Source organism: Abramis brama (assembly GCF_963993115.1).
Source record: "Abramis brama genome assembly, chromosome: 16".
NCBI lineage: Eukaryota > Metazoa > Chordata > Actinopteri > Cypriniformes > Leuciscidae > Abramis > Abramis brama.
The window spans coordinates 13,363,230-13,378,436 of record NC_139978.1 but is presented as its reverse complement, the minus strand read 5'-3'; the positions used below and the strand labels follow the sequence as shown (position 1 = coordinate 13,378,436).

The window sequence follows — 15,207 nt, the reverse complement described above, 5'->3', positions numbered from 1 at the left end:
AATAAAATGCAAATTAATTACTTCATTGTAAAATCATACAATGTGATTTTCTGGATTTTTGTTTTAGATTCCGTCACTCACAGTTGAAGAGTACATATGATACAAATTACAGACTTCTACATGCTTTGTAAGTGGGAAAACCTGCAAAATCGGCAGTGTATCAAATACTTGTTCTCCCCACTGTATATCCTGATTTAGATCACAGAAAGTTTCTGTTGAACATCACATACTTAATGGGTAATTACAAAGACTTTTCAGGATATAAAATCAGCAGTCAGGAGAGTAGCAGGAGTACCATTTGAATACATTGCATGTGTTTTAAAATGAGATATGAAGGAGATCGATATAATGATATGACGAAATGTTATATACAATATCAAATAACAAAGAAAAATCGAAATGAATAATTGTTAAGAGCATTTTGAGTTAGTTCCACACAATATCAGGCCTTAAAAGAGTCTCAGTGCAGGAGAAATAAAGTCCTTTTGAGAAAACCACTTAATTGTACTTTGAAATCTACAGATGCAAACTGATAAAGTGTAATGAAACACTTAAAAGTGTACTTTGGATGTTTTCTTTCCAATAGTCTGAAAAAGACATTATGAGAAGCCAGATAACCAAATCTCAAAATTGACCAGTGCATTAAACACACACACACACACACAAACTGTTTTTGCCTGTAGTGTCTCATCTAATTCATATTAAGAGATAATAAAAAATAAAAAAAAGATCTTTCGCTGAGCTAAATAAGGAAAGAGACTGATCTAGTCTGTATGTCACTGTTTCAGATATTAAATAGAGATTATAAGCAGCACTGTATGTTTACCATGTTTTTAAATGAATACTCAATTACTTTAAATTACTCACAGACAGTAAACGCTGAATCTCTTGTATATGGTCACTCTTTTGGCGATAATTTTTACTTGATAATGTCCAGAGTGTTCGTATCTCATGTTTTTGAAGGTGGCACAGAGTGAGCTCCAATTTCTAATGGGTTTTATTAGAATTAATAAATAACAGTCCTACCTCAAATTTTTTTTAACCATTGTGTGCTTTAAAAATTTAAGTCAACAAGTTGACTTCTGGTCATCATTCCTTAAAGTTCAGCTGCAAGTCACTGCCTGAGACGGTGTATACTTTTCTTCTACAGACATTTGGCAATAGACAATTATAAAGATGACAATCAAGAGAGGGAGGTGTGGTTACTTCCATCTGTTACATGCAAATCAGTTTGGCAAACTAGTGCTTCAGGGACTGTCGACATGTCAAGCTCTGAGTGAACCTGTGCATTACAGGGGCTTTATTGAGGCAACATTATGCAGAGTATGAGATTCATTTAAGAGATCATTCAGAATGAAATCAGATGTGTTTTATTTCAGAGATGATGTTATGTTAAGTTGGACTAGTTATTTAAAATGTTGCAGCAACATATGGCTCTTCTGAGGAGATCTGCCATCTGTTATTTCTTCTTGCCTGGTTTGGGAGCTTTATCAAGACCTTGTACATATTTCCGTGGGATCTGATAACGATCTGTAATAAAAGGGAAAAACTGCACTCACACATAAGCAAAAGATGGCAGGTACAGATATAAGCTGTTATATTACACTGTACTATACTGTACCTAGCAGCAGTTTGCCAACATGTTGGACCTGGTTTCCCTGGATCTGCACCAGGACTCTGTTTTTGGCCCCAGGGGAATCCAGGAGGACACAGCTGGCCTGAACCTGATGCTGCAGAGAGTCTGCTACCACAGCTGGGTCTAAACCAAATGCCTCCAGATTCTTTATTACTGTAACCTTAATAAATGGGAGAATGAGTGACAAAACTGTATTTTACATTAGACACAAAATACAGTCTGTTTTAGAGCTGTCCAAAAGTACTGACCTCGGTACTGAAATTGTCAGTACTCAGCGCTGTTGAGCGGAAAAGTAAACACCTCTGATTGGCCATTGTGTTCATGCACTCATCGGATATGTCTGTGATTGGCTACAATGATCAACACACGGGGGCATTTGAGAGCAGACAGAAGTGTTTGAAAGTAATTTTAAAAAAACGGGAGTGTTTGAAAGCACAAGCAGGCGTCTATCAGCGGACCGGTCCGTCTTTCAAACGCTCCCGTCAGTATCTAAGCGATCGGTGAAGAGCGTCATTGATTGAGCGTCATATTTCTTGATGTTTTTGAAGCGCTGATCATTGTAGACAATGACAGACATATCCGATGAACGCTTGAGTACAATGGGCAATCGTGTTTCCGATTCCGCCCAACAGCGCTCAAAGTGTCACATTTTTTAAATGTCAGTACCGACTTGGTCTGTTTCTAATAATATTGAAAATAAAAAGGGCTGTTTCCAGTGGCCACAAGATTTATTTTCACATTTAAAAAAGTGTGACGGTCATTACATTTCTCTTAAGGACAAAAAGTAGGACTGTAATTTTTTTAAATTGCGATTAATAGCACCCTTGTGCGAGATTAATAACGATTAATTGCACACTTATGACATGAATCATACACCATTTATCTTGTTTAACACGTTCATTTTGTCATCATTTGCTATATCCAGCAAACCTTCAGATTGAAGTGTGATTCTCACAAAAATATATTTTCTGTAGCTTTTTTAGAGGTAAATTTAGGTGTCATTCCAAAAAAGGACACTGGGAGACACCGAATGATATAAGGAGTCCATACAATTCATAAAGTTATGCACACCAAATCATGAAAAAATAAAAACATTACAGAAAAAAAAAAACCCTTTCAGAATTCACAGTGTATGTGTACAGTGCATCAGCAAAGAGCTTATTTCCATTTTAGACAAGTTAAGTTGCTATACTGAACAGGACCACATGTTTGCGCATCAATATAACGGATGGACTCATGCGTTCTTATTGGTTTGCTTCATCCAGCTGAGAAACGTAGTTTGCATATCATCTGGTCATACAGGGGTGGAATGTTTTGACCATCTGTTCATCTGTATTTCACACAGCGCGATGTGTGAGGCTTGTGCACTCCAGAAACAATGGCAGAGCTCATGTTTTAAAGCAAAACACACTGGAATGAATAATTCACTGAAAACGCAACGCAAGTCTGTATTCTCTCTGTCATCTCTGATGTAACCAGCCTGGTTTTCTTTACATTAGTGCTGTTTTGGACTGATTGTTTGAATAAATTTGCTTATTAAATCATTGGACTGAAAATTTCCCCGGAGTTTAGCAGCCTGAAATACTCTGATTGCAAAGCAGAGAAGTGAAAGGGTTAGAACATAAATTTTCGACTATCACTGGGTTACAGGTGCTTGTGCCATTGTAGATGTTCAGTGACAAACTCCCGACTTAAGATCATCCAACTGTGTGATGTAAATTACATTAATGACGCAATTTCACATGCTTCAGAAATGTATTTGCATAAAATTATTTTAACGCGTTAAGCAATTTTAATTAATCGCATGCGTTAACGTTGACAGCTCTCATAAAAAGCCATTTAGATTTAACATGATAAAACAACAGATACACTACCAAACACTAATAATTACTAAAAAAATAAAAATAAATTAATACTTTGTTACTTTTAAAACTACACATGGTTACACTGATAGGACACTTCGGAAAACTGACTTCATATATCCACTAAAAACACCTTGACACCAGTTGGTTAAAAGTCAAACTGGCTGAGAAAAGTGAAGTTAGTTCTGAGAAAAACTTGCCCAGAATTTGTTTGCAGATAATATCTGATATAATATTGTGTTATGTAATAAATCATAACCATAGATATGTGGCTTAAGCATCCAAATACTTTTTGGGGCCACTATTTATAGCCAAGTTCTTATAATGGCTTCATACCTTCTTGTTGGATCCCCTGGAGGCTACAGTAACGTCTATGCACTCCATCTGTCCTTTCTTAACCACAGGAGGCTGACCTGGAAACAGCACCTCATGGCACGCCTGCATTCTGATGAGAGTCCTGCAGGATCATATGGTCATTTAGCGAAATTTGGCAATTCACATATTGCATAACAAAATGTTTTCAGCAGCCTTTAACTCACAGGAATGTTGTTTGCAAATCGCCTTTCTGAATGTGCTTGTTAGCACGCTGTACAGCTAATGTGGCTAAAGTTACCATTGTCTCTGACTGTATTCACAGAGTCCAGAGCTATGACGTTAGTTTTATTTTTAAGAAGTAGTTGCGTTTATGAATTATACAGATTATACAGCATTTTCGGATTAAAAATAAAACTAACTACATAGCTCTGGACTCTGTGAATACAGTCAGAGTAGCCACATTATCTGTAGTGTGCTAACAAGCACATTCAGAAAGGCGATTTGCAAACATTCACAAAATATAAAGTGCGATCCTTAAGTGTTCTGGAAATTAAGTTTAATCATGAACAGTTGGTATTGATCCATCTTTGAGAATCAATTTTTTTGCAAATACGCTGCTCTAGTTTCCCCCCTACTGTGACGTCACAGTAGGGACAAGCCCAGCCCACGGGTGACGATCTCAGCCCTATTAGCATAGACCCCGCCCTGAGTGAGCCGCACACAGTCCACCACACCCCTCGCTAGAGCAGCTAGTCAGAAAATGTCTCAGATACGTAAACATTATGACTGTTCTGTTGTTGGCTTTAATAATGATTATAAGACCATAAACATAAGATCTTCATAAACTCCCGTCATTGAAGATGCAGTGGATTAATTTCATTTATGAAGGGAATGTGTCCAAGAAAATAGCTAAATATGTATGTTTGTGTGAATCATTTCACACTGGAGTGCTTTGCAAATGGGGGTCAGTAAAATGCATTTTCAGACACTTTCAGAGATCATTTTGAGATAATTTTTCTATCATCTCATCCACAAGCCTCAACAGCGCAACCTTGTTACCAGGAATACACTATCCATCATCAATCGCTGTTTACACTGAATGTCATAAAATCAGAATCATTCTCGCGTCTCGATGCTTCCCCAAGTAATTTTTTGTCACTAAAGTTTTAACAAGGCTATAATTCGGTCAGGTAAGTAAAATACTCTTTCACTTGGCCCTTCATAAAATACACTAGTCCCGGACAAGCTTTAATGTTGAGTCCTGTAGTTACTTCCTTTCTAAACAATATGTTAGTGATAGTTGGGAGGGTTATCACTAACATATGGTTTAAAAAGGAAGTAACTACAGGACTCAACATTAAAGCTTGTCCAGGACTAGTGTATTTTATGAAGGGGCAAGTGAAAGAGAATTTTACTTACCCGATTATAGCCTTGTTAAAACTTTAGCGAAAAAAATAACTTGGGGAAGCATCGAGACGCGAGAATGATTCTGATGATTCTGAAAAGCCTGTGAATTTCCCAAATAGACTAAACACAGGCTTTACTCCCTTCAAACATATATTGTCACACAAGATATTAAATACGTTCAGGCAGGATAGACTTTAGGAATTTATTGTCATATAGATACAGCGCTTCACAGCAGTTACATATCACATAACCATCATTTGAAATCTCCCTGGTTAACTATTTATAGTGCGTGATGAAAAATTAAGCTTTAAGCACATTAATATTTCCATCATTATGTTGAAAAAACATACTTAGCAGAATCATTTCTGTTAAGCTTGTGTATATTTTAAGCAATAATGTAGGATTTATTTGTGTATATTATATATTGTCAACTAGGAGGTGCTCAAAGCATGTTTTCCTTGAAGAGATATACATTGTTGTTTAAAAAGGAAAGTAACAGAGAGAAGCACGTTTGTTGCATTTTACCATGAAATTAGAGTTCCGTGTCTTTATTAAAATCAACAGATTAATAATTTATCTCTTATTGTCCCGCCATCAATGAATTGGAATGTTATTTTTTTATTACTTGGCCCGCGGATTATCCTGTGTCCACGGATATAACCGCGATCCGCACATACTGTCAATATAGCGTTATTATGTCAAAATATTTTTATTTTAAGTGAAACCATTTTTAATCCTGATAGTATTCCCATTTTTTAATAAATTTACAGTACCAGTCAAAAGTTTGGAAACATTACTATTTTTAATGTTTTTGAAAGAAGTCTCTTATGCTCATCAAGCCTGCAGTTAAAAAAAAACAAAAACAAAAAAAAACAGTAATATTATGAAATATTATTACAATTTAAAATAATGGTTCTCTTTTTTAATATACTTTAAAATGTCATTTATTTTTGTGATGCAAAGCTGAATTTTCATCAGCAAGTACTCCAGTCTTTGGTGTCTTATGATCCTTCAGAAATCATTCTAATATGATGATTTATGATCAATGTTGGAAACAGTTGTGCTGCTTAATATTTTTTTTTATAACCTGAGATACTTTTTTCAGGATTATTTGATGAATAAAAAGTTAAAAAGAACTGTATTTATTTAGAATAGAAATATTTTGTAACAATATACACTACCGTTCAAAGGTTTGGGAACAATAACTTTTTTTTTTTAAAGAAATTAGTACTTTAATTCAACAAGAATGCGTTAAATTGATAAAAGGTGATGGTAACGATTTATATTGTTAGAAATGTTTTTATTTTGAATAAATGCTGTTTTTATGAATAAATGCTGTTAACGTTTTACTCATCAATGAATCCTGAAAAAAGTATTCCAAAAAAATATATTAAACAGCACAACTGTTTCCATCATTGATAATAACTGAGTATCTAATTATCATATTAGAATGATTTCTGAAGGATCATAAGACACCAAAGACTGGAGTACTTGCTGATGAAAATTCAGCTTTGCATCACAAAAATAAATTACATTTTAAAATATATTAAAAAAGAGAACCATTATTTTAAATTGTAATAATATTTCATAATATTACTGTTTTTTGTTTTGTTTTTTGTTTTGTTTTTAACTGCAGGCTTGATGAGCATAAGAGACTTCTTTCAAAAACATTAAAAATAGTAATGTTTCCAAACTTTTGACTGGTACTGTACCTGTAATCTGATTACTGATTATTTTTGTATCTTAAATATGTAACGCTGTTACATGTATTCCGTTACTCCTCAACCCTGGTGATTACACAAAGCAGGATTGTAAAATGACAATATAAGCAGCTGCCATTAAATACAGCTGAGAAATGTACATTATTTTTCTTAATACTGCTCCTGTTAAGACAATAAGACAATTATGTGCTTCTTGTGAAACCCCCCCCCCACAATTTAATAATATATTTTATACATTTTTACCTGCTAAAGAGGTCATCCCATTTCAGTGTCTCCACTTCATGGTACTCGGACTTCTCCAGCAAACAGTCACAAAGTGTTGGGTTAATGTTAACATAACTGATGAACAAGAGAAGAGAGGAAGTCACTTTAATCCAAACCTTGTGAAATCTGCACTAGTACAGTACTTAAACCATGCAGTAGTTTGCATAGATCCATAAAGACATAGACTACTGTTCAAAGGTTTGGGGTGAGTAAGATTACCGTTACACTGTATTTTGATCAAATAAATGCAGCCTTGGTGAGCATTACTGTACGTTCTCACTGTCACCGCCGAGAGCATCAAAGAAAGTGAGGGCGGCGCAGCGCATCTTGGACGATGTGGGCGTTTAGGAGGTAAATTGCTTTATGGTAATGAGCTATGACATGGTTCGGCGGCAACCAAACGGAATGTAGTCCTCCGCTTGAGAGAATTCCAGAGAACGCAGTCCTGTAAACTTTGGTTCCGACCACATTAGTTCCCATGCAAAATGGAGGAGATTCTGATCATGTGAATTTGATAAGGCGGCGCGCAACACTATTTATAGGCAACATTTTCGTGCTAGAACGCTTGTTTTTCAGCGGGAATGCAAATTAGACTAGCACTTAACCATGAACACAAAAGCCACACCACACAAATGGCTTTTAATTGGTTTATTTCGTTACCAAACATGTCACTATAATTGTTAAGTTCTTTCCATCGATCAATTTCTTACTTTCACATTTAAAAGATTTCATGAGTTTAACTTATACCCTACTTGTGGTCAGTCTGCACAAATAACGATCAACATGCTTGTTTACTTTGCGGCCCCTTTAAATAAAGTTTAAAAAAAGACCAAGCATTCGATCATAGTGTCCACAAATCTTTCTACGGCGTTGTGAGCAGGGGCGAATTTTGACACTCTCGCCGGCGGCGGTATGAACGCACAGTAAGGGACTTCTGCCAAAAAAAAAAAAAAAAAAAAAAAACTGAGGAACTTATGACCAGGAGGGTACATTTGACTTAGAAGAAAAAGTACATAAGCTCACTTTTTGTTGGTTTCATGGATGAGTTCATTTTTCTTCACATAATCCGTGATGACATTCCTTACTTCACTAGCCTTTAGAGGCGTCCCCTTTCTGAAACACAAAGTCACTTGCTCAAAACCTCAGCACTCCCACTAACACACACACAAAAAAAAAAAAATTCACATAATAAAATGTTTCCACTCGTTAACCTTTTCCTGGCGTCCTGAAAAAGAGGCTCCAGGCGTGCAGTGACCCCATAGAGTTGTGTGATTTCAGGGGTCTGGTATGGGACCTCACAAGCCCCGCCCCCCTCCACAGACTCTTTCTCCGGCCCACAGTCCTTTGGTGCCCTGAAAGAACACAACCTGAAAAAAAGTAGAGCAAGTTGTTCAAGAAAACAGCCACTTCCCTCAAAACGAAGAACACTTGCTGTACATCACCAAACAAAACATCAACAAATATTTTTTATATTTTTTAGATTATGCGTTTTGACTATTTAATTGCATTAAAATAATGTTTACGTTTATGAACAAGATATTAATAGTAAATGGTTTGACTGCATACTCAGGGTTCCTCCAGTCAACTTCCACAATGCTCTCCACACCTTTACTCAGTTCCTTCACCTGGACCAGACTGTGATCTCTCTGCATGCACAACAGAAACTTAGACAGCTGGAAAATAAGAGAGAAAAGTTGTGATCTATTAAAGCAAAGATATGGCTACACTTGATATTTACTAAAACCTCCCAATCTGTGAACCCTGTACCTTTTTGTAACTTGATTTCTTGATATCTAGTTGCTTTCCTCTAGGACTGTGGGGACAAAAATAAATAAATAAATAAATAAAAATAAATAAATCACATTTCAAACTTGACCAAGCTACAATAACACAATGTATCCAGGATCATTTTTAATGTGTCAGAAACCCCCAAAACAATTTGACCAAATTAAATCAGAAATGAAGCTTCTTTAGTGCAAATCAGCCTTAAAATAAAAAAATATAAATAAAAAAAATTAAATATAAAAATATTATACAAATATAAATGTTTCAAGTAATTGTTAAAAAATGATATTGTAAAATATTATTACAATTTAATATAACCATTTCTCGTTTAATATATTTTAAAATGTAATTTATTCCTGTGATGCAAAGCTGAATTTTCAGCATCATTACTCCAGGCTTTAGTGTCACAAATCTTCTGATTTGCTGCTCAAGAAACATTTATTATTTTTTATAAATGTTGAAAACATTTGGGCTGCTTAATATTTATTTGTGGAAACCATAATACACTTTCATCAGGATCATTTGATGAATAGCTTTTTTTAAAAATAGAAATCATTTGTAACCTGATAAATGTCTCTACTGTAATTTCTGATCAATTTAATTTGTCCATGCAGAATAAATTTATCAATATAATAGTGATCCAAAATGTTTGAATGGTACTGTATACAAACTTTGGGCCATTGGGTGATCCAGTTAATGTGCATTCTTGCTCAAACCATTTTTATTAAATGCATTTATTTGTCAAACATCTCTGATGTCTCACAGTGTTTGAGTTATAAAGACCAAAATTTGCCATATAGTAAATGTTTGATCTTAGGGAATAAAGGTAAAGCATCAGAAGATTAAGAACAGAGGCTAAATTACCAGCAGGACACCATGTGCTTGCTCAGGAAGGTGCTGGTCAGTAGTGGGAGGTCGGACTTTTTGACTTTAGTCTTGAGTGCATGGAGAAAACATTGCAGCAATAACTCATCCATCTGCTCTGTAATAAAATAGACATGAACGTCAAGATACAATAAACACCTACAAAATGGATACGTGACAGGAAGTCAAAGACATTTCACCCTGTGGAGATCTAGAGTCATCCTCTTCTCCATCAGTGTCTTTTCCCTCTTTATCCTCATCCAGTTGTTCTTCCTTCAACACCTCGTGCTCATCCAGCCTCAGCTCCTGCATGCTCCGACAGGATGTTTCCACTGCAGCTGGTGTAGAGCTGTCCCTCCCCTCTTTCTCCTTGCATTCCTCTCCATCTGTTTCTCCCTCCTCCGGTGCTGGACAGTTAGTGACCGGTATAACCGGAGGATGCGTCTTATCACCAAACGCCCTACAGAGAATTTGAGGAAGATGTCTGTAGAAAGTTAATCTGATGCATAATTGATGTTAAATGTAAACTAGATTATCGCTCAGTGATTATAGTTATATATAGTAGGCTATATAGTTTTTTCAATTTTGATGGATTCTAATTTCTAATAAATAGCCAAATGAGTCAAAAGTGAATCAAGAACGGAATTTAATTGGATCGCAAGCTTGTAAATCAAAATCAAATTGTAAAAAAAAAAAAATATATATATATATATATATATATATGATTTGGATGTATATATATATATATGATTTGGATGTATATAGTACATCCTACTTTACACACATACATACAGTATACTCACATAAAGCAATATATAGCAAATCTCGGCTGTGTGAAAGTTTATATCATTGCAAAATATAAACTATATTATCAGTTTTATGCATACGTATAGTACACTTACATAAAACAATATACACTAAGCTGCCTGACTTTATATTTTATTGCAAAATGTAAACTATATTATTAGGGAAGCACTGAAATTAAAATTCTGGGCTGAAACCGAAACTTCTGGATACTCATGGCCGAAAACCTAAACCAAAAAAGCTTTTTAAAAATGATTTATTTCTTACTTTAAATCAGCTTATTTCTGAATAATTGTATAATTATAATTATATAGTATCTCACAAAAGTGAGTACACCCCTCACATTTCAGCAAACATTTTAGTATATATTCTCAAGGGATACTATACTATAGTAATACTATAGAAATGAAACTTAAAGAAATATACAAGTATGTCCAATTTTATCCACAAACATACAGTATATTCACATGAGGCGATAAATAAGCTAATGCATTGCATATCTCTAATGCTTGATTGCTTGTATTGTCGCAAAATGCCAACTATATTATCGCCCAGCTCCAATCTGCTATATGCGACTATAAGGCGTGAAGATATTAAGGTAAAACATTACATATCATGATTATCTGAAAGTTGCTTTGAAACGATGTGTATTGTGAACAGTGCTATACAAATAAATTTGACTTGACAAAGTGGTCGGAAATGGAAGTCTAGATGAACGTAAAGACAAAATAATGCTGTAATGCAAAGCTCACCACAGCTGGTCCATGTATGCGTGTAAAATATTCACTCCTTTCCCCTTCATTCCACCGTCCCTCATCTTAGCGCTCGACACAGCTGCTGTCCCAACAGCCACTGGTGCCCTTAAACACCAAAAAGCCACAAAATAACCATGTTTTAATGCATGTTACCTGTAAGTGAACATTATTTACAAGCATTTTTAATAATAAGGCTCAACATCATTCAAAATGCTACAGACGCTGCTGATGTGAGTTTTGCCAAATTCAGTGTATAATCGCTATAACAAAAAGTTGCAAATCTTTACCCAGTTGTGGTATCTTCCACATGATTCAAGATTTTAAGTCCAATATGAATAATCTGTTAGGCCCTGTTTACACCTGGTATTAAGATAGGTCCTGGTCGGATCACAAGTGGACGATGCTAAATGCAGGTCTAAAACGTTTTGAGCTTGTCCACTTTCGACCACTTTCAGAGGTAGTTGAAAACGCATTCGAATTGATTGCTTTCGTAGTGTAGACACTCATGTGGTCGAAAATGTTCAAACAGCCTCAAAAGACGGCCTACTCTCCGCCTACTGACTTAACGTGTAAACATTATGAGAAGCGCGCTAGCCAGATGGGATTTAAACTTTGTCATCTGAAGACGAAAAAAGTACCAAGCACAATTTTCTCTCACCATTCCTGATTTCTAACACACACTCACAGTGTTCTACATTGTCTTGTGGCTATCAGAGCAGAAACCAAAGCTGCTGCTCTCCGTATGTTTTTCTATCGTCTCTGGGCGCTTTCATATGTAAATTGTGCAAGCTAATTTCGTCCATTAGATTGAAATATCTGGGGGGAAAAACAACAACACTACATTTACCCACCCATAGACCCTCCCCTCAAAGAAATCAAGAGAGAAGTGGTTGAAAGTGGACAAAAGAGACGGATTAAAACACCAGGTGTAAACGGGTATGTGCCTCCCTCGTCGACTACTAGTTGTCCGATCGACAAAAGCGCATCTTAAAGGCACAATATGTAACTTTTTTGCTTTAAAAATAGCAAAAATCACTATATCTATGTTATATATTTTTTTTAGTTGTGTATTTACATTATCCCGACTGTTTCCAACAACTTTCAAACCAGGAGAAATTTTAATTTAATTCGAAGACACGGGACGTTTCTTTATTTCCGTTTTGTCGCAGTCAATGGCGTCATATCCGCGTTGTCCCTGGTTTCCGCTCGTGCTGCCATGGTAACCAGAGTTATGAACCAGAGCCGTCTGATAGTAACCAAGACGACAGACGTGGACCACTGTAGTTCGCAATGTCTATCTGCACGCTGTTGTTGTTTCGTTCAAACATTATGGACCATGGCAAGCAGACTTTGGATAAAAAAGGAGAACTAAAACGAGAATCAATATCAGCGCGGTGTTTTCGAGATGCCTAGAGCTCCCATAGACAGTATACAAACGAGAGCTCCACATCCGAGACTTCGACCGCTCCTACATGTACTTTATTAAACAGGTGAGCACATTTACATAAAACGAATCAATGTTATATAGTTCAACAATGATAAAATGTCAGAATATGATCTGTATGTTATTCTAATGTTGATCTAGTTTACTGCTAGTCTCATACAGACAGACTAACACATACATTTCAACACATTCAAATGCAGTTTAGTGTGCTAGTGTAATGTTAGACCAAGTGAAACAGCGCTGCGTTACCTCACAAGTTTAATTTGTCTAATAAACTGACCTGTGAGTAGTAATTCTGCGTGTAGTTCGGTAACGTTAGAATGAAATGTCCATTCCTTTTATATCCGCGGGACTCGCGTCGCGTTTGGAACTGATAGCTGTCTCTTAGCAATCCCGAACTGCTTCATATCACAGTCATGATAAAAACATTGATGTATTCAGTCATCCATAAACATTATTAGATCGGTCGGCTTGACGTTGACGACAAGATCCATAATTCTTAGCAAATGTTGCGTCATCAAACTACGCCTTTGTTATTGTAAATAGGTTAGCGACTCCTAGTGGAGAAAAAATCCCATACTGTACGTTTAATACCAGGTGTAAACAGGGCCTAAGAGTGAAATGTGGTGGGCACGGGCAGCGTTACCTGTTCATCACTAGAGTGACCGCACAACAATCGCCTTGATCTACATCAGGAAGGCCACTAGCGGATACCACTACACCAGGCAACATGAGATCTGCAGGAGAGAAATCAGTCAGACGTGTTCTCTGGGAAACACAGACGCACACTAGCAAACAGGTGCTGACCTGCTCCACCAGATAACTTCTGCAGAACAGGCGGCCACGTGGCGAATGCTGGTACCATGGTGGGACATCTCCACAGCGTGTACACTGAGAACAACAGGCCAAAATGAGCAGAAACATCATCCGCATTCTCAACAAAGACTGATGGTGACCTGCAGACTCACCTGTTGGGAACACCCGTTTCTCCAGCTGAAAGAATATGGGATTTTTATGGAGGACGTACAGTGTGACTGCATCTCCTTTATGTGCGTAAATCTTCACAATATTCAGCTCTTCTTTGTTTGGGATGAGCTCATTTAGTTCCTCCACTGACAGAGAAGGGAAAGCAGCAGCGATATCTGCTCTCAGCTTCCTCCTGTATGAGCAGAAAGGATCACAATGATAAGGCATACAAAAAAAAAAAAAAATCCCATTAAGTAATAAAGATTCTAAGATTCTTAAAAATCAGAGGGAAGTGCTATATGCACATTTAACATCTTGAAATTTACATAATTATCTAAAAATCATGTGAGAAATACTGCTTAGAAATTGTTATTGACCTTTTGTCTCTTTTAACAACTAACTACACAAATTTATCTTGAGTTTAAAACTTTCAATATTCCTATGTATTAACAGATATTTCAAAAGAGAAAACAATCACAGGGTTTTACCAAGATATTATGATGTAAAGAAAGTAAACAATGCAGTATCAAGAGTGACACAACAACTATAAAAGGGCATGAAATCACTCAGAAACATATCTCAGCAAAGCACTTTATGTAAAGATACAGTAGATGATCTTGAATAAGTAAAAAGAAAACATACACACAATTACAGTTATAACGATCATGACATATAAGCCACACATTATTCAATATCTGACATTGATTGCTAAAAAACAATGTGCACGAAGCAGAGTTCAATGAAACTGAATTTTTCTACACAGTTGATGACAGATTTACCAAGCAAGAGTATTTCTTTCAACTTATCTTTAAAAATGTAACTCTTTGAATACCTGTCAGATCCCTTGATAACGGTGTTTGATTTCACACGAAACGCTTTTGCAAACATCTCGGTATTATAAAGAAGTACTTGCAAGAAGCCCCTTAAAATCACCTAACGATCAACACTTCTCTATTTCCACATATTATAAAAGCGAGATTATTAGAGTAATCATCTGCTGTGCTCTGAGCACAGTGAGCGGCATGCGCGTGCAGCGCCGAAACATGTCCGACTGGAAATTATCGGTGTATGTTAAAGTGGCCTCCAGACCAGTGACTTCTGAAAGTAATATCATATCATTCAAACTTTTAGCTGATTGTTGGTATATTTTTGAAAGAAAATACAAACGCAATGTGATTTGTACATTTTGATTATGATTTTTTTCTAAAAAAATAAAAATAATAATAATAATAAATAATAATAATAATCACCATATTTTTTTTCAAACCTCGATCCGTAGACTATAACATAAAAATACGATAAATTGCGAGTTATCTCTCAATTCGGACTTTTTAACTTTTTGAGATAAAAAAAAAATCCAATATTCTGAGAGGAAAAGTCAGAA

General features: G+C 35.9%; 1 protein-coding gene across 1 annotated transcript; it reads right to left on the bottom strand.

Moving 5' to 3' along the window:
- Positions 1-1,347: 1,347 nt before the first annotated feature.
- Positions 1,348-14,876, bottom strand: eif2d (eukaryotic translation initiation factor 2D). Its single transcript, XM_084138806.1, has 15 exons — positions 14,656-14,876; positions 13,826-14,016; positions 13,665-13,748; positions 13,504-13,594; positions 11,411-11,518; positions 10,055-10,314; positions 9,855-9,972; positions 8,973-9,018; positions 8,772-8,878; positions 8,417-8,572; positions 8,229-8,318; positions 7,185-7,280; positions 3,835-3,955; positions 1,622-1,796; positions 1,348-1,530 (listed from the first exon to the last, which is right to left on the bottom strand). The coding sequence occupies exons 1-15, from the start codon at positions 14,709-14,711 to the stop codon at positions 1,460-1,462; spliced, it is 1,770 nt and encodes a 589-aa protein (XP_083994932.1). The 5' UTR covers positions 14,712-14,876; the 3' UTR covers positions 1,348-1,459.
- Positions 14,877-15,207: the final 331 nt, after the last annotated feature.

Coding starts and splice junctions, on each gene's coding strand:
- eif2d (XM_084138806.1), bottom strand. CDS start 14,711: ATGTTTGCAAAAGCGTTTCGTGTGAAATCAAACACCGTTATCAAGGGA. Junction 11,519..13,503: donor GTCACTCTAGTGATGAACAG/GTAACGCTGCCC, acceptor TTGGTGTTTAAG/GGCACCAGTGGCTGTTGGGA. Junction 8,319..8,416: donor TTTCAGGACGCCAGGAAAAG/GTTAACGAGTGG, acceptor TTTGTGTTTCAG/AAAGGGGACGCCTCTAAAGG.